This window comes from Azolla caroliniana, unplaced genomic scaffold, assembly GCF_043228905.1.
Source record: "Azolla caroliniana isolate FFs.n. ecotype wild unplaced genomic scaffold, voAzoCaro1.0.p SCAF_1, whole genome shotgun sequence".
Lineage (NCBI taxonomy): Eukaryota > Viridiplantae > Streptophyta > Polypodiopsida > Salviniales > Salviniaceae > Azolla > Azolla caroliniana.
In genome coordinates, this window is record NW_028230436.1 from 6,426,508 (window position 1) to 6,446,734 (window position 20,227).

The window sequence follows — 20,227 nt, forward strand, 5'->3', positions numbered from 1 at the left end:
CACCACCTCCTTTGTGAGTATGAGGGTTATATTTTACTGCGTGAGTTCTTTGTAGCCTTTGGGCATCTTTCATTAATACCAAGGTGAATCTTTAGTAAAAAAGAAGAAGAAGTGCTATCACCACCTCCTTGACATGAGCAACCATCACAACTGCATTACCATCTAAGGATAACAAGCGATACTTCCTCATGGTAATAGAATAATATCGTGAGTCCAGTCATTCCTATGTAGATACGATAGGTCCCCTATATGTAATCATAGAACAACATGTTATTGAAGGTATGATGAATCCTACTTATGCACAATAACTCCCATATCCGAAACCTTAACCAAAGGAACACGATGTCGATGAATCCTACATATTACACACAACTTCTATGTAAGAATCCTTAGTAAGAGAAACATAATATCATGATTAGTTTTTGATCATTCATCGCCTTCATAGGAACGGACCGGACCGACCACCGAGTTAGTTGTGGTTACGAGATTTCGATGGCATTATGGATCTAATGAATCATTCCTATGAAATAACTATGAAATCGATCGATCGGGACCATTACTTGTCCGTGGAACAAAGACAATACAAGCCCAAGTCACTCACAACAAAAATTCCTTTAATTCCATTGGAAAGTCATTCATACATTATTACATACATACTACATACCTTCTGTTTAATTGAAAACTCATTATGCCTTCTGTTGGAAACGTAATGGCATGACGGTAGGAGTACACACAGACTCTGTAAGTACGAGAAGAAGAACCCAGGATCAATTCTCCCATGGGTAGACAGAGAAAATCAGTACATGTTCATGGAAACTTCGACCTGTTATTGAAGGAGTCTTTCAAGGATCCCATTGTCGAGGTAAAAACCGAGTATTTTCGTCATTGCTTTATATTGTATTTAGAGAGAGAGAGAGACACATACACACACACACACATGCGCACACACACATTAAGAGTGTGGCCTATTACAGAATACCTCCATATTCACCAATATTTTTCTTGGCAATACTTTTTGCGTTGAACGGACTTGCATTCCGTCTTGGTTTCATGAAGAACTCAAGAGAAGAAGACACATTATGGCGCTATCACATGAACAAATCAACCAAAATTATGTCATTAAGGAAACCAATACCTTAAACCATAAACAAGAAGAGTTGGTTAATCTTAAGAAAGAAATTAACACCTCGAAGAATCGTAGAGAAGAAGAGTTTTTTAATGGCAAGGAAGTCATCACCTCAAACCATAGAGAAGAAGATTTATTTAATGTTGTAGCCCTGTTAAAGGAATGTGCAAAGAAGAAGGACATTGGGACTGGTACAGCCTTACATGTAGAAATCCTCAAATGGAATGTTCTTGGAGATGATGCTTATTTGGCAAGTTCTTTGATCAACATGTATGCCAAATGTGAAATGCTGAATCAAGCACAACAAGTACTTGAAGAATTGCCGATTCGAAATGTAATCGCTTGGAATGCACTTATTACAGGCTATGCCCAACAAGGGCAAGTTCATAAAGCATTGAATTTCTTTGAATGTATGCAATGCGAGGGAATCTCCCCAAATGGAATCACTTTTGTTTGCATCATGAAGGCATGTGGCAAAGCAAAAGCAATCGACGAGGGAAAGCGAATCCATGAAGAGATTCTATGTATGGGTTTCCTAGAGAATGATATTGTGGTTGGCAATGCTTTAGTGGATATGTATGTGAAATGTGGTGCAATTGGGAAAGCTAAAGAGGTGCTGGAAGAGCTTCCTAATCGTGATGAAGTCTCATGGAATGCACTTATCACAGGTTATGCCCATGACGGGTTAGATACTGAAGTGTTTGCCTGTTTTGAGCGGATGCAAAGGGAGAGTATTATTCCAAATATAATCACCTTCATTTGCATTTTGAAAGCTTGTGCTAGTGCAAGAGCTGTAGATAAGGGCAAAGCGATTCATGAGAAGATTATTTGTGGGGAATTGCTGAAAAGGAATGTTGTGCTTGGAACTGCTTTGGTAGATATGTATGCCAAATGTGGTATGCTTACTGCAGCTCGACAGGTGCTCGACGAACTTGCTGTTCGCGATGTAATTTCTTGGAATGCTCTTATTGCAGGGTATGCCCAACAAGATCAAGGACATGAAGCCCTAATTTGTTTTGAACATATGCAAAACGAGGGCCTCTCTCCAGATATCATCACCCTCCATTCCCTTTTGAAGGCATGTAGCATCACACAATCAGTCGAAAAAGGAAAGAAAATTCATGAACATATTGTCAGTAAAGGTTTATTAGGTAAAGATATCGCACTTGGCAATGCTTTGGTGGATATGTATGTCAAATGTTGTGAGATTGCAAAGGCAGAACAAGTGCTTGAGGAGCTTCCTTTTCGAGGTGTAGTTTCTTGGAATGCACTAATTTCTGGATATGTCCAACAGGAGCAAGGCTATGAAGCTCTGAATTGCTTTCATATAATGCAAAGTGAGGGCCTTGCTCCAAATGCTGTCACTTTCACCTGCATTTTGAAGGCTTCTGGCATTATAGGAGCAATAGATAAGGGCAAACAGATCCACGAAGAGATAATATATAATGGGTTACTAGAGAAAGATATTGTACTTGGAAATGCTTTGGTGCATATGTATGTTGAATGTGGTGCACCTGAAAAAGCACATCAAGTGTTAGAGAAACTTCCAGTGCAGCATGAAGGCTCTTGGTGTTCAGTTATTATCGGGTATGCAAAACAGGGTCGAGGTCATGAAGCATTGGGTTGTTTGGAAAGGATGCAAAGTGAAGGTCTATCTCCTGATGCAATCACTTGCATTTGCATGTTGAATGCATGTGGGAGCACAGGAGCCATAGATAAGGGCCAAAAAGTATACGATGAGATTGTCCGCAGAGACTTATTGGCAAAAGATGTCGTGCTTGGCACTGCTTTGGTGGATATGTATGCCAAATGTGGCATGCTTGCAAAAGCAAAGCAAGTACTTGAAGAGCTTCCTATTCGAAATGTGGTAACTTGGTGTGCACTAATTTCAGGGTATGCTCAACAAGGGCAAGGTCATGAAGCATTATCCTTTTTCCAACAGATGCAGAGCGAGGGAATCTCCCCAAATGATATCACATTTCTCTGTGTTTTGAGTGCATGTAGTCATTCAGGTCTACTGTACGAGGCTGAGATGCTTTTTGGAGATATGAAGACAAAATATGGCATTGTTCCGAATGTAGAACACCATGCATGCATGGTGATGGTTTTTGGGTATGCAGGACTCTTTGATAAAGCAGTTTTAGTGATTAAGGCAATGCCATCTTCAGACTTACATCCTACAATTTGGCTTGCACTTTTAGGTGCTTGTAGAAAATGGGGACATCTGAAGCTTGGAAGATTAGCTTTTGATCAGACACTGCAACTAGACGAGAGTTGTGGTGCAGCTTATGTTCTTATGGTTAACATTTTTGCAACTCTCGGCATGCAAGAGGATCTTTATAGTGTTGAAGCAATGAGGCTGAAATATGCTTCTACTACTTGTGGGGATGAGCTAGGAAAAATTATGTTGGGTCAATGTGAATATAAATATTCATTTATTTTCAACTGAGAATACCCTGTATATATGCAAAGGTGAATTTACTTTAGTGGTCTGAACGAGGTTATTTAGAATCCTGCCAAATATTTTGGCATGGTGAGATATTGACCATTGCTTCTGCTCTCGTCAATGAATGTGAAGGGGCAACTAGACATGTTGCCTGTAACATTCCTCCACATGATGATTGTCATATTATCCTAAATCAAGAACAAAAGGTTATGATAAGGAACCTTCACTGCCTCCATGTTTTTGGAGATGGGAAATGCAGTTATGATGGACACTCCTTAGTTCATCTACTATGTAGAATTATGGTCTTGAATCACACAATATTATGATTCATAAAGATCTCTTAAATCACATTTATGAAGAGGTAGAGCTCTCTAATAGCTCTCTTCATTGAGCACTACATAAAGGTGCTCCTTACCAGCAACCAATTGATGCATCCGGGACTTGGAAGGGTTATGATAAGGAACCTTCACTGCCTCCATGTTTTTGGAGATGGGAAATGCAGTTATGATGGACACTCCTTAGTTCATCTACTATGTAGAATTATGGTCTTGAATCACACAATATTATGATTCATAAAGATCTCTTAAATCACATTTATGAAGAGGTAGAGCTCTCTAATAGCTCTCTTCATTGAGCACTCCATAAAGGTGCTCCTTACCAGCAACCGATTGATGCATCCGGGACTTGGAAGGTGGGGGAGAACAGAATTGAGACCATTGTTGTGAAGAAGATTTAGAAATGACTTGGGAATTTGAAAATAAAGGTTGAGTATAGAAATGAAATGCTGTGTTTTCCATTTGAAAGGCCAAAGAAAATTGCCTCCCAATAAGGTCTGCTACAATGTTTGATAACAAGGAAAAGAAACAATTTATTTGGAACCACATTCATTGGCACAATATGACAAGCCAATAGTAACCACACATCCATGGCATTCTAATCCTCAGTAGATTCAGACCCATTCACATCTGATCATAATAATACATGAATCAGTCTAAACGTTCAAAAACCTCTCTGGTCACATCCAGGTTGTGCACTTGCAAGTATAATGCTCCATGTTGGGCCCTATTGAAACCTAACACATTTCCCATTCCCAAATGTCTTGTTTGGAGGAAGTGTGTATTTGACAAATGGCATGTATTAATACCCAGGGGGCAGATGCGCATCTATGCAGCTAGGTCATAGTTTGAAGCCGTTGTCTGGTGCAAAAGATATGTTCTCTGTAAAACCCATCACCTTTATCTACTGGCTATGTCAAACGCTGGATGTCTAACTGAATGATGTGTTGTCGTATTCGATGACATATCAAACACAATGTGCATCAAATGTAAGAAGTTGTGGTATTGCAACGTTTGCGACTCAAAAGATGAAGTTTTCTGTGCAGAGTAACATGAAGACTAAACAGACAACTAGGCATACCAATCACCTATTACATATTGTATATGAAGTGTATTTAGCTGGCATACCAAAGATGTATGACATATTGTGTATCAAGTGTATTGATTTGGCATACTAATGATGTATGAGTGTGCATGAAGGGTATTGATATGGCTGAAAGACTTGGGCATCACCTAAAACATCATGCAGATCATGGACATCTTTGCCATCAACCTCTAATCTCCAATCAGCATAGAAACACCTCAATGTAGTGCTGATCTAGGCTAGGGACTAAAACCCCAGATGTATATTCTGTATAAAATACCTGTGCTAGTCTTAGAGAACTCAGGCAATGAGATTTTGCAATTCAAAAGAATTGTTGGAAAGTTGTGCAGTTTTGGATTTGCCTCAAAGTCCATTCCATACTTCGACTTCTCTGTGCAACTATTTCCATCCAGTGTGTGTGTGTGTGTGTGTGTGTGTGTGTGTGTGTGTGTGAATGCATGTTTGTGTAAACCATCTGCAAACTGTGATCAAGATGGCAACTTCCACAGGCTCAACTATATAACCAATGAGCACGATGTATCATATCAAATGTAAACTATTAACCATTGAAGAAGATGGCAACTTCCTCGGACAAGTATAATTATTAACAAAGATGGTACAAATTTTAATGGCGTTTCCATTGAGCTGGAACATACAGGAGAACAAAAGTATAAATTCATTTCCAATTCAAATTACAGAGAACAGCTAAATCTATTAGCACTTATTTACGCTACCTGAACTGGTTTTCTATCACATAGCTCCCTCCGGGGTTATATAATTCATGGTAGTCCCAAAAATTTACTGAAGCCGGAGAATCAAACTAGACTCATAATACAAACTTTAGTGAGCTCTCTCCCCCTCTCTCTCCCTCTCTCTCTAAGGCCTTGGCAAGAAATGAGATATAAAATAATCCCATTGTATATAAGCTCATCAATGCAAAGCAAAGAATCACAGCTTCTTTTTATGGTTGAAGATTTGATCATGTGTTCCACGGTTATTTTTGCATTTATGTCAAGCATTTGATCAAAAGACATTACTACTTCATTCTTCTTATGAATGATCCAAGACGTGTGAGAACAGTATCAATATTCTCTTCATCTATAGAAGCAAAGCATAGGCGGAACCAGCCAGGTTCAGAGCAATGGCATGTAAAGCCTGGCATTGTATTAATTTTTGCTTCATGAAGCAACCGTTTCCAAAGCTCTTTCTCACCATCACTAGTATTCGACATCAATAGAGATCGAAAATCCACCCAACAATATAATCCTCCATTGCTCTCAGCACATGATATCCCAGCCTTTTGCAAACCTTCAACTACAGCATTATATCGATCATGTAGCCTCTTCTTATTCTCATTCAAGTAACTCTTAATGAACACCTTGTCCCGGAGTAAGAAAACTAAAAGCCTTTGTGTATATGATGAAACACCACAAAATCTTGTAAGATTCCTCGAGGCGGACAATACCTTCTCGTTGGCAGTATACAAGATTCCCACTCTTAAACCAGCTATCCCAAAATCCTTGGATAATCCATAGATGATGTGTACAAGATTGTGATCGTATTCACCTGAACTGAGGATTTGGGATGCACTAACAAAAGGGCCGTTATAGACCGAAGCAGCATAGACCTCATCACTTACTAAATGTATATGCTTATCTCTTGCAAATTCAAAGAGAGATCTGAAGGTATCAGGATCGATGACATTGCCCACTGGATTTCCTGGAGAGGTTACCAACAAACCACGCACGGTTATGCCACGCCGCTGAGTTTGACTAAACGCTTTCTCAAGTGCACCTCTTGAAATAGTGAAGCCTTCATTGCTATGACAAGGCACCGGAACAAGCTCAATTCCATTCCTAAATTTGATATCACGATCAAACCTTCATAATGAGGACATACATAATGTTAGAGCTTAAGAGATTCCACAATTTTGGTTTTAACAGATTCAAGCATAAGGTCTACATGGATGATTCCCTGAAACATTTTGTTTTCTTACCCTGGATAGTATGGAGATGGAACAAGGAATGCATCCCCTGTTTCTGCAAGACAGAACGACAATATCTCAATCGCAGCACTTGCTCCTGCTGTCACCACAATGTTATCCGCAAGGAATCTCATGTTTCCACCCATGAGTTCCTCCATAAAAGAAGCCATAACCTGAAACCAGGAGCATCATTTTAATTCTATATTTCAATTTCACTCACAAATACTGACAATAAATCACAAACATTAATTATTCGAAGATGATCTCCTGGCCTTGTATGAAATTGCATACAAAAAGTAATCTGTCCTTGGAATAAAATACAGAATCTTTTATGATTGAAAAAAAGTACTTGCTTTTTGAATGTTGTTGTCTGATCAATAATGTAATTGATTCCTGACATTTTCACTCATAAATAATTTCCATTTGAGAGAATGTGTGAATATCTCACACAAAGTAACTCATATTGCTATCTTACAAGACCGTGAAGTTCAAACACCCTAAAGGATATGCTGTGTGTCAATAAGAAATGGCCAGAAATGCAATGAAATAATATGTAGAATATCTGGAATTATCAAGGATGAATAAAGAACTTACACCTAATATCATAGAAAATAAAGGGAAGCAAAGAGTATTTTACATTAAGTTTTGGAAATAAAAAAGGTCACTATCAAACAAGATAATATTTTTAACACATAATCTAGCATTTAATCATATTTTGATTTATGATCTTGCCGTTTCTTTTATTCTTAGTTCTCGGAAAATTCACTTCATTTGTTTACTAAATCCTCTAATAGGCAGGGCTTGCTGAGCTTTGAAGGTGCATTCCTATGGTTTCATGTTGAAAGAAATATTATCAAAATATATCCCCTCATTTATTTCATATACATATAATACAAACATCAAACTTGGAAGTTTAACTTGAATACGCAATATAAAGATATTAAACTCACTGATCAAGATATAAAGTCACAAGAACTGCATTGTGTAAATTTTGCTACTAGTCAGGAAAGGAGTTATGTGCCTCAAATGTGGACAATGTTTGGCAAGATTAAATACAAAAAAGGATTTATAGTGAGTTATCTTCCTATAAAGTACTATAGTCTCTAAGGACTGATCCAACGTGTCATCAAATTGGGCTGCAACATTCATTATGTTCATGTTCGTTAACATTTTTATTCCTTTTCTTTTGGCAATTTTTTTTCTGTTTCTTGGTTGTTTTGTAGCTATTTGATTTCTCATTCTTCTGAAGAATTTGATTTCGGAGTCCAATTTTGGTTTCAACTAGAAATAAAAAAAGAAATTGAAAAGTGAATTAACATTATAAAAGAATGGATGAGAACCACGCAGTTCCAGTTGTTACACATACAGCTGTATTTGCTTTCTCATTCATCTAAAGAATTTGATTTCAGAGCCCAGTTTTGGTTCAGCTAGAAAATATAAAAAGAAATTGAAAAGTGAATCAACATTATAAAATAATGGATGAGAACCATGCACTTCCAGTTGTTACACATATAACTAAAACTAAGTTACAAGAAGGGAAAGTCAGTAAAAAGGTAGATGATTAATAGAAGTTATATGAATAAAGCCAGAATTTTGAAGCAAAAAATTGACCGAGACATGCAACACACACCTCTTAAGTTCACTATTACAAAATCCATGTTAAAAGCATAGAAAAAATGGGTTTTGCTTATTGTAAGGTTCATCAAGTTGTGTGATGAAAATGAGCAGCTAAATTTTGTTATGATCATTGATGTTTGAATCAAATAGAGAAATATGGGTGGGGTTGATCATATGGTGGGGATCTCAACCATCTTATAATGTAGAAATAGTCATCTTTGATTTCTAAGGATATGTATAAATAAGATACTAGTACAATTCAAGGTATCGTATCATGATGTGTTTCATACAGGGTGACCTGGCCTCATTCTACCACAACCACAAAAATTTGATGTAGAGTGGTCTGTTCAATAGGCTAACATACTTATCTATATCACAATTTCATTTGTACAAAATATTCAATGCGTGAATTCCTTGCAATGCAGACAAGTTATAACCTAGAGATCCTGAGCCTTGGACACAGAGCACCGAGAAGTAAATTGGGATAACAAACGCTGACATAATGTTTTATTAGACCATACTTCTCAACACAAGCTTTAAATCTTTTTCCAAATTTATTTTATTGCATTATCTACTACTTGCCCTGAGCCTTTAGTGAGGATTACTTCAATGCTTTCTTTTTGGTATTGATCACTTTGCATCTTTGTTTCAATCTTTTTTAGTTCTCAACCCTTTTGTTTATACAAACATTAGGAGGAACCATTTAGGGTGAGCACATATTTATGTTTCTTATGGCTTATTCATCAGATACAAAATAAAACTTGTGCAAGTTTAGAACAGAATATCCATGTTGAGAAGAATATTAGTTATGAACTTACCGACTTGAATTCTGGAATTCCATGTGGGTTTTGATAAGGTGCCAAATCTTTGAACTTCAAATCCTGGTCTTCATTCCACAAGCAAGCATCTGGGTGTGTTGTCAACCATTCTTGAAGTAAATCAAGAGAGAGCTGCAAAGATTAGGAATCCATGTCCAACATGTTAGGTCAATAGAATTCAATTCATAATAAAAAGAGGTAAGTGTATTTCTAAGAAAGATTTTCAGCCTCACACATTGCGATGTATGTGATTACAAGAATTTCATAACCATGATCAAAATGATGGTCATTGTGTATAATGATGATCAACACAGTATACATTATATATAAGCAAATGCAACCTTCAGAAAAGGATTCAGTTCACCCATGCCAATGTGTTCACAAGATTTGTCATTACCATCCATAGAGCAGACATACTTAACAGCTTGGAGTTATTTCCAATTCCTTGGTACATACAATTGCACTCATATGTCATACATAATAGAAGAAATAAATGCATGTATGAGAAAGTAACACCCCCCATGTTCATCATTAAAAATTGCCACAACCATAATCATAAACATAAATGAGGATGAGGATGGAAGAATAAACATATGTATGCCATGCATAACAAAAGATTTCACCCTCACACGTATCCATACTTGTGATGAAGTGAATTCCCATAGCCATGATCATGACCATAGCTGCAGAGGGAGACATACATATATACATACATTAGAATACCTAAATACAGGTATAAGCCTCAGAGCTGGTCATGTATGTGATCACAAGAATTCCCATAACCATAATGACGGATGCATGCACACATGCATAAGGAAGGATGACCATGCATGTGACCACAACAAAAGCCATATCCATAAAGATGACCGTAGATGATAATGATGATGGTGCCATAACAATCAAGATGGACCATAGATGATGATGAAGATGATGAGTGGCTCCACTATAGGATAGAATAAGCAAAAGGCATTTATACAGATGTGGCCAGAAACATACCTTGTTTTCTGCTAAGCCAAGCTGGATGATACCATTTGGATTCTCTTGTGCATGGAAGGGGTTCTGACGATGTTCTTTCCACCCAATGTAATAAGGAGAATCTGCCGCATTCAATACTGAGATAGCTCGAGCCGATACAAAAGAAGGCCGGCGGGGACTCCTTGAAGAGAATCCAGGACGAGACGAAGAGCCCAAGTAGTTATTCACATCATTCAAAGAGCTTATGCGGGCGAGATTTGAACCCGCGGAACTGGCTCGGGCGAGATTGGATCCTGAGGATCTGGTGCGAGGGAGATTCGGTCGGGCCCCGTGATCGGGAACAGGGGAATCTTTGGGGGAGATGGATTCTTGGGGAACAGGGGGATGTCCAGAATCTTTGGGGTCAGGCTCGGAGTCGGATGCGCCGGAATCGGAATCGGATTCCACCGGATTAGGGCGGCGTTGGCGGATGTAGAGTTGGAGGAAGTAGAAGAGTGCACAAGGTATGAGGGAGCCCCAGAAGACCCCGCCCCGGCCTTGAACCACTCCTTGCAATGGGACGATTATTCGCATAGCGGCGGGCCGAGGAGAAGAAGAGGAGGAGGAGGAGGAGGAGGGAGGAGATGAAGGTGGAGGTGGAGGTGGAGGTGGAGATGGAGATGGAGATGGAGATGGAGATGGTGATGGTGATGGTGATGGTGACATGGAGCTTCCTTGGCTCCTGTGGGATGGAAAAGAGATGAGATGCTGTAGCTTCTCTTTGTTTTCATTGGACTCCAAAGTTCAAACCCCACCCCCAAGTCAAAATTTGTTGTGGAAAGAAGTGACCACATAGAAGAGACACACAAGAGAGAAGAAGAAGAAGAAGAAGAAGAAGAAGGGTTTGAACTCTGGACTCTTGGACCCATGGCTACTACATATATTATTGGGTATGCACATACTACATCTTATGTTTTGTTGGGCGCTTGGTCTCTCGAACCCTATAACTCTACAAAGGCCTAAGCTTATAGTGGGGCTTAAAGCCTTTGCGATCTCTTGTTCATCTCATGTCAACATTGTCTTGGATGAGTCTAGTTTCGATCTGTTGACCCGGTCACTTTGAACCAACCACTTTTGTCACTTGATTTTGTGTCGCTTGTCGGCCATCCAATTGTACAAGCACGTTATTATACATATACTATTTGATTTTGTTGTTTTTTCTTCTCGATCGTGTGCTCTAGTTTAACCATTTATGGTCGATGCATCCCCGTTTTCTCTCTTTTTGGGATTGACATAGGGTACTCGAGCAGAGAAGGAAGACTCGAGGGGCAAACCGGGTAAATAAAGGATAGATCATTTTGGTGCAAATAATTGTCAATCATAAAAGATCGTGGCTGTTAGATTACTCGTGATTGTTAATGCTTAGGGACATACATTTTGGATTGTAAATATGAACGACTCGGTTGATTTAACTGAAATGAATATAACAATACATGTTGATGTTTATAAATGTCTTGCAATATAAGGATATACTCTTACCATTTGTGATTGTCTTCTAATGTAAAAATATACCCTTGTATTCTTGCATCATGGTGTCTTCTTCTCCTAATATTATGATACTCTAATTGCTTTTTATAGTGTGCCCCAATATGTAAAGATATCTAAATACTCACCTAAGATGAACAAATTTTCCCTATCATGGGATTTGATCCCTGCAAAAGTGAAGGCGATTGGGACAAATTATTTATTAGAGAGTAGGAAGTGACCAATTCATTAAAGAAAAGATAAAATAGACAAGCTCACATGGGCTTAAGCAATTTGATCACGAACCACAAAAGAAGGAAGAGGAAATCCCATGATCACTAAAAATGGAAGGAAAATGATGTGTTGTACATAGCACGAAAATAAGTCTAAAAGATGGGTGAAAGGAATCTTCGATATACTCAAACAAAAAATGTATAAAAGTCTTTTTGTGTTCTAATGATTTGGGAAAACCCATGCGAACTATCTAAAGGCATGCAAACGACAAGCAACAATAAAGGAGCCAAAGACAAGTTCAAGATTTTCTAAATAATTAGAGTTATTTTATCCTCTCAAAAAGAGGGGAATGTGGATTATGCAACTAATTCTTATTTATGAAATGTCATAAATATATTTGGAGAGTTGTATAGTCTACTCATGCACTAAAAAACGCCATGGCCCATGACCACTTATCGAACTATCACCTTTAACAGATTTAAACTCCAATATTTATAACTATCATTCTAATATATGTATAGGGCCATGTACTCTCTTACAATACATATTTGGAGCCTTGATTTTAGAGTGATAAGAAAATCTAAAAAAGGTTTAGGGGCTAGAGTGAACATTTGTGGGCTAAATGTAACTTTCTAAGTGAACATTGACAAAGCACATATATGAAACCTACTAACTTGAACCAATTATAACAAAAAATTTCATTCACCATTGACACTTGATATTTTACAATGTTAAATAGATAAAGTTTGTAAGATTTATGGTAATTTACGTATGAATTCAATCGAAATTACCAAATTTGTCATCTCTACATGAACATTTTAGAAATGAATTCTATCAAATGGCCCAATTCACATAAAACAAGTGAAAAAAAATCACTTATTTTGTAATTTTTAGTTAGAAAAATGTAAATTTTTTGGTCTCATAGGTCATATTTGAGCGTTGAAGATGGTAATAGAATCTATCTATCTATCTTTCTCTCGAACACATAGTCATATAAATAAATGTTCATGAAAAACACTAAAATGCTACCACTACTAAGTAGCATCATTGCGACATTGATGGTGGAATATGTTGAATTTCCCATAGGCAAGATTACCACTGTCAACGAAAGAATTTAAACTTGGTTTAATAAACAAAATTGCCACATCAATAATACTTTCAATTTTTGTAGATATGCTCTAACTCCATGTCCACCATTGAGTAAAAAAACATTGTGTGTATCCCAATTAAGACACAATCAAGTTGTCTCAATCTACCACTACTAAGTAGCATTATTGTGACATTGATGGTGGAATATGTTGAATTTCCAATAGGCAAGATAAACATTGTCAACAAAAGAATTTAAACTTGGTTTAATAAACAAAATTGTCACATCAATAATCCCTTCAAATTTTGTAGATATGTTGTAACTCCATGTCCACCATCGAGTAGAAAAACATTATGTATCCCAATTAAGACACAATCAAGTTGTCTCAATTTAATGATTTGGTGGGTATGTATGCCAAATGTGGCGAGATCTTCTAAAATCTTTCAAGCTATGATCTCTTAAACCACACCAATCAGCAAAAATTCTCATCAAGGGAAAGTGCACAAAGCGTTCAATTGTTTTGATCAACTTGCAAAACAGGGCATCATTCCTAACGTGGTGTCATTCTTTTGAGGCTTTAAGGTGCATGGAAACATCACATCCATACAAATAGGAACACAAAATCATCTTCAGATTTATAGCATGGCATTGTTTAAGAAAGATATTGTTTCTTGTGCTCTCTCAAGATGCAGCCACATTTATTTGCATCCAGCTAGTTTGGTACCACAAGAGTTATAGACAAGGGTGAACAAATACACTGACATTATGAGTAGGGGCTGTTTAAAGAAGGATACTACTATACACTAGCAATGCCTTAGTGGATATGTATAAGAAAATGTGGCATGCCTGCTACAGCAAAAGAAATGCTTGAAGAAATTATATGTATACTACTGCCTTTCTCTGTATATAAGCTCATCTATGCAGAGCAAAGAATCAATAATTCTTTATAAGATTGAATATGTGGGCATGTATTACATGGTTATTTTTAGCATTTGTGTTACATGCAGAAAAATTGATAAAAAATATCGCTATTTTATTTTTCTTATGAGCAATCCGAGACGTGTGAAAACCGTATCAACACTCTCTTCATCTATAGAAGCAAAACAAAGGCGGAACCATCCAGGTTCAGAGCAATGACATGCAAAGCCTGGCGTTGTATTAATCTTTGCTTCATAAAGTAACCTTTTCCAAAGCTCTTTCTCACCATCACTAGTATTAGACATCAATTGAGATCGAAAATCCACCCAACAATATAATCCTCCATTGCCCTCAGCACATGATATCCCAGCCTTTCGCAAACCTTCAACTACAGCATTATATCGATCATGTAGCCTCTTCTTATTCTCATCCAAGAAACTCTTAACGAACACCTTGTCCTGAAGTAAGAAAACTAAAAGCCTTTGTGTATGTGATGAAACACCACAAAATCTTGTAAGATTCCTTGAGGCAGATAATACCTTCTCGTTGGCAGTATACAAGATTCCCACTCTTAGACCAGCTAACCCAAAATCCTTGGATAATCCATAGATGATGTGTACAAGATTGTGATCATATTCACCTGAACTGAGGATTTGCGATGCACTAACAAAAGGGCCATTGTAGACCGAACCAGCGTACACCTCATCACTTACTAAATGTATATGCTTATCTCTTGCAAAATCAAAGAGAGATCTAAAGGTATCCGGATCGATGACATTGCCCACCGGATTTCCTGGAGAAGTTACCAGCAAACCACGCACAGTTATGCCGCGTCGCTGAGTCTGGCTAAAAGCTTTCTCAAGTGCACGTCTTGAAATAGTGAAGCCTTCATTGCTATAACAAGGCACTGGAACAAGCTCAATTCCATTCCTCCACTTGATGTCCCTATCAAATCTTCATGAAAGAAGAGACATCCAATATATACATATAGTTAACACTTAAGAAAATCTCAAATTGTGGTTTTGATTGATTCAGCTATAGGAGGTCTATTGAATTATTCCCTGAAACAATTTTTTTCTTACCCTGGATAGTATGGAGATGGAACAAGGAATGCATCCCCTGCTTCTGCAATACAAAATGACAATATTTCAATTGCAGCACTTGCTCCTGCCGTCACCACAATATTATCCGCAAGGAATTTCATGTTTCCACCCATGAGTTCCTCCATGAAAGAAGCCATAATCTGAAATCAAGAACAAGTTTCTGATATATTAGATATATTAAAAAACAAAAACACAAACTATTGGTTCTATGAATTGGCAATGGTTCGGTTCAGAAGTCTCAAACTTAAAACCACATATAAATTTGGAAACTTAAACCAAACCGCAAACCTTTAAGCCAAAACCATTCAAACCATTTGAGGAGTTTTCAAGGTCAAACCAAACGCTTCACGATATTTACAAACTATAATCCATTAAGCAGCGATTTTAAGATTCGAGTTTGACTTGAACCAGATTGTTGGTGATTGTATACTCAATTTCTTACTTTTCAAGAAAGGGTTATTAGAAAGAAAACTAAAACTTAAAGAATTGTTAGTGTTCAAAGTTAAAACTTCATAAGAAATATTAAATATTCTATGGTTTATAATGCTAGTTTAAATGTTTAATAAATATTTAAAAAATACCCCCCCATACCGTATGAAGGCTAAACCAAACCAAACTCTTGAATCCCCATGCCAAACCGAACCCAAACTTAACCATTTACAACTTTCCAAAATATATCCATTTATTTATTTCGGATCTACAGGGTAACTTGTATAAAATATTTGAGGTTTCACTTGATATAAAAATATCAAATTGCTGATCAAGAAACAAAGTTATGAGAACTGCAGTGTGCAAATTTTGTTAGCAAGCCAGCAATGGGTTATCCACCTGAAAATGCAAATTTGTTTCACAAGATTAAGTATAAATAAGGAACTGATAGGGAATCATCTTCTGACAAAGTTCCATGGTCTCTAAGGGACAATTCAATGTGGTTCACTACAAATTCATTCACTGAATTGGTGTTTTACAAATTCTTCAAAGAATGAATTCCTTTCTGACAAAGTTCCATGGTTTCTAAGGGATGATCCAATGTGGTTTATTACAAATTCATTCACTGAATTGGTGTTTTACAAATTCTTCAAAGAATGAATTCCTTTCCGACAAAGTTGCATGGTTTCTAAGGGATGATCCAATGCGGTTTATTACAAATTCATTCACTGAATTGGGTTTTTACAAATTCTTCAGTGAATGAGTTTCTTCATGTTGTTCTCTAGAGAGCCTAAGCTTTAGACTCATAAAAACTGTGGTAACAAAGGGTTGCATATAGTTATAGTGGATCATGCTTCTCAATGTGAACTTACTCACATTTCCGCATTTATTCTAGTACATGATCCATAATTGTCGAATATTTAGCATACAATATGCATGCAATACGTATTCTACCTTTTTTAAAATACTTCGAAAACATAATCTAGAGATAAAAATATGTTAAATACTTTGTAATGTATAAAACATTTTATTTTTTAGCCAAATTTTGTAATTTTGTAATTTTTGAGAATTTTAAACTGTTTTGGAAACGTTAAATAGTTATAAATATGTAGAATACGTGAAACCCTTCTAAAATAGCATTTCTCAAACGTAGAATACGTGTTGAATACTTGAGTATTCTAAACATAAAATACACGTTTTTTTAATAACTTTGACATGATCTACAACATGCCCCAGGCCTTAGATGTCAATAACTTTGTTTTATTCTTTTGTATAAATTGCTGCATATCATTGTTTATATTTTCCATCAATTGCTTTATATCTTGTGTTTCAATTCTTTTACCTGCTCGCTCATTTGCCTCATACAAATGTTAGCAGGACACATCTAGGGGGAATTCTTACAACTTCTCAACATATATATTATACATGCAAGTTTGTAACAAAATGTTTGTCTCAGGAAGAATTTTAGGTATGAACATACCGATGTAAATGAAGGAATCCCATTATAGTTTTGATAAGATGACAAATCTTTGAACTTCAAATCTTGGTCTTCATTCCATAAGCAAGCATTTGGGTGTGTTGTTAACCAATCTTGAAGTAAATCAAGACAGAGCTGCAAAAATGAGGAATCCATATCCAACATGTTTGGTCAAAATATAATTGTATTCAAATAAGAAGTGTGAATTATATTGTAAAAGCACATGAGTGCAATTACAGTGGAGTCATGATACAACAAAGATGTAAGGTCATGTGCTCCTAGGTAACTGAGGCACACATGGCCCTGCATGTGATCAAAAGAATTTCTATAACCGTGATCATGATCATAGTAGATGCTGATGATGATGGACACAAACATAACCGTATAGAATAAGCTAATATACATACATACATACATACATACATACATACATACATACGTCATAGAATAAGAGAATGCATTTATAAGCCTCACATATATGGCCAATGATAATAAAAAAAAACCATCACCATGATGATGATGGAAGAATACATACATTCCAATGCATGCACAAGCAGGGATATAGTTTCACGCATGAACAGAGATGATAATACAGATAATGAACCATACATTATGGGATGGAAAGACCAAACGGCATATGTAAAGATAGGTCCCAAAAACATACCCTGTTTTCTGCCAAGCCAAGCTGGATGATACCATCTGGATTCTCTTGAGCATGGAAGGGGTTCAGACTATACTCCTTCCACCCAATGTAGTAAAGAGAATCTCCTGTGCCCGATACCGAGATAGCCCGAGCTGAGACAAAGGAAGGGCGGCGGGTGCTTTTTGAAGAGAATCCAGAACGTGAAGAAGAGGAAGCCGAAGAGCCGTTATTCACGTCAATTGAAGAGCCTATGCGAGCAAGGCTTGAACCCAAGGAGCTGACACGGGTGAGATTCAATCCCACGGAGGTAATGCAAGGGAGACTCTGAGCAGGGGAATCTTTGGGAACAGGGGAATGCTCTGAATCGATGGGGGTGGGATGGGAATCGGAATCAGAGTCAGAGTCAGAGTCATCAGAATCGGGTACTGAAGGATTAGGGCGGCGTTGGCGGATGTAGAGTTGGAGGAAGTAGAAGAGTGCACAAGGTATGAGGGAGCCCCAGAAGACCCCAGCCCGCCCTTGAACCACACCTTGCAAGGGAACAATGATTCTCATCGGGTCCAGGAGATCAGAATAAGGGGAGGAAGTGCAGGTGGAGATGGAGATGATGGAGATGGTGATGGTGATGGTGATGGTGATGGTGATGGTGACATGGAACTTCCTCTGGCTCCTGTGGGATGGAAAAGAGATGAGATGCTGTCTGTGTGTGTGTGGCTTCTCTTTGTTTTTCATTTGGACTCCAAAGTTGCGGAAAGAAGAGACCAAGGCCCTAGACTCATTCCGAAGAAGAAACAATAGAGAATCGGAACTCATGACCGGTCAGGACCAGACCAGACCAGACCGGACCGGACCGGACCCCCCTTCTCATAGTATTATGATGTCGTGATTTAGCCACCCCCCCCCCCTCTCCCCTTGGCTAAGACCCAATCTCATTCCGAAGAAGCAGCGGTAGAGAATCAGAAGTCGTGACCGGACCGAACCGGACCAGACCCCCCTTCTCCTAGTATTGTAGTGTTACCCTCATGCCTCTCTTAAGACTAGCCCAGCCCATCTCACAACCCACCCTTGGACCCCCAATGAGTTTTATGCTCCATGGTTGCTCACACCAGAACCAACTGGCATTTTTTGAATCTGCTACTCACTCCCTATCGATATTGTTGGACACTTTTCCTAGGAAGTGATGAACGACCAACCAACGCATTAGAGGGAGTGGGGAGGGGCGGGATGGGAACAAGTATCGTGAGACTTCTTTCATCGACACTTTATTAACACACAACACACATTGAAGGCAACCTTTCTCTCGCACATCAAACTGCCCATTAGGACAAAGGGTAGGAAAGCGCTTAGTTCCAAAATCTTATTTACTTTTGTAAGACCTAATAACTCTTTCCTCGTAGGCCATTTCCTTCTTATGCTCATAGCTTTTTTACAATGGCCTTTAGCTAGATACTATACCTTCCTGCCACATGCATGAGACCATTTTGTGCGTTGTTGCGTTGTTACGCGTGTGCATGTAGAAGGGGCAGGACCACGGGGGTCTCGGACGAGGGAGAAGAGGGATGCAAAGAAAACCAACACCGGACACGACCTGGATGCAGCCGAACACAAGAGAGAGGGAGGGAGAGAGAGAGAGAGACAAAGGAGAGGGAGAGCGTGCGCACGACACTAACTCTTATGCACAGGAAGCAAGCGGTTGTGCTTCTGACACCCCCAAATACACCAATATACACAAATACACCAGTATGTATATTACAAGGGAAAGAATACATCCCCGGCTTCGAGCCGAGCCAAGGTAGGTTAGGTTACAACAACAGTCTGCTACCAAGCCGCAGATTAGGGGAGTTCTCAGGCTCGTCACGCCGAGCGGGGTCTTGCACAAGAGACCGAGTAGAAACAAACCCTAAACATACACGAACTCTCGACCCATACGACGAAGAAGAAGAAGAAGAAGAAACTACCTAACCTAAATCTAACAGTATACCCTCCTAACTCAAAATGGGCAACCTTATACAAGAGACCCCTCCCTTCCTTTTATAGCCCAAGGAGGGAGGGACATTACAATGTGGGATAAATCCCCTATTACATGGGACCCTCTCTCCCAACTTTATTGCCTATTCGGCACCACAAAAGCAACCCCTAGCCCCTGTGCTAATTTTGTACAAGGGTGGGTGCACACAGTGCACCTTGCCGATCCTTCCAACATTCTTCGATTTCTCACTGTTGACGGTTTTCTCCACGACAACGCGCACCCGCACACACATCAAGGAAAAAATGGTTTGCTCCCATTCTCTTTAGCCTTCTATACTATCTATCCCCCCTCTATACAATAAACAAGCAATGAAACAAGAAATAGATGTCTTTTCAATGTAGAAGGTTTTTGTCTCAATAAAATGGTGGCAAATGAGATAGGAAAAAGCTAAACCCGTTTCTGCTTTCACTGCTTTGTAT

The 20,227-nt window shown here is 38.3% G+C and overlaps 3 protein-coding genes across 6 annotated transcripts; 1 reads left to right on the forward strand and 2 right to left on the reverse strand.

The window, feature by feature from the left end:
- The first annotated feature begins 689 nt into the window (after nucleotides 1–689).
- Nucleotides 690–4,015, forward strand: LOC147868652 (pentatricopeptide repeat-containing protein At3g09040, mitochondrial-like). 3 transcript variants are annotated; one of them, XM_087321931.1, is made up of 2 exons: nucleotides 690–862; nucleotides 975–4,015. In XM_087321931.1, the coding sequence occupies exons 1-2, from the start codon at nucleotides 779–781 to the stop codon at nucleotides 3,573–3,575; spliced, it is 2,685 nt and encodes an 894-aa protein (XP_087178057.1). In that variant the 5' UTR covers nucleotides 690–778; the 3' UTR covers nucleotides 3,576–4,015. The 3 variants fall into 3 exon arrangements, with proteins under 3 accessions (XP_087178057.1, XP_087178059.1, XP_087178060.1); XM_087321933.1 differs by having other exon boundaries at nucleotides 1,057–4,015; XM_087321934.1 differs by having other exon boundaries at nucleotides 1,276–4,015.
- Nucleotides 4,016–5,651: 1,636 nt separating this feature from the next.
- LOC147868653 (putative aminotransferase ACS12) lies at nucleotides 5,652–18,446 on the reverse strand. 2 transcript variants are annotated; one of them, XM_087321952.1, is made up of 5 exons: nucleotides 18,384–18,446; nucleotides 10,407–11,032; nucleotides 9,411–9,542; nucleotides 6,988–7,148; nucleotides 5,652–6,871 (listed from the first exon to the last, which is right to left on the reverse strand). In XM_087321952.1, exons 1-5 carry the CDS (start codon nucleotides 18,430–18,432, stop codon nucleotides 6,028–6,030), a joined length of 1,812 nt encoding a protein of 603 aa, XP_087178078.1. In that variant the 5' UTR covers nucleotides 18,433–18,446; the 3' UTR covers nucleotides 5,652–6,027. The 2 variants fall into 2 exon arrangements, with proteins under 2 accessions (XP_087178078.1, XP_087178072.1); XM_087321946.1 differs by lacking the exon at nucleotides 18,384–18,446 and having other exon boundaries at nucleotides 10,407–11,198.
- LOC147868654 (putative aminotransferase ACS12) lies at nucleotides 13,815–18,377 on the reverse strand. The gene is made up of 4 exons (XM_087321963.1): nucleotides 17,801–18,377; nucleotides 17,140–17,271; nucleotides 15,210–15,370; nucleotides 13,815–15,081 (listed from the first exon to the last, which is right to left on the reverse strand). The coding sequence occupies exons 1-4, from the start codon at nucleotides 18,332–18,334 to the stop codon at nucleotides 14,238–14,240; spliced, it is 1,671 nt and encodes a 556-aa protein (XP_087178089.1). The 5' UTR covers nucleotides 18,335–18,377; the 3' UTR covers nucleotides 13,815–14,237.
- Nucleotides 18,447–20,227: the final 1,781 nt, after the last annotated feature.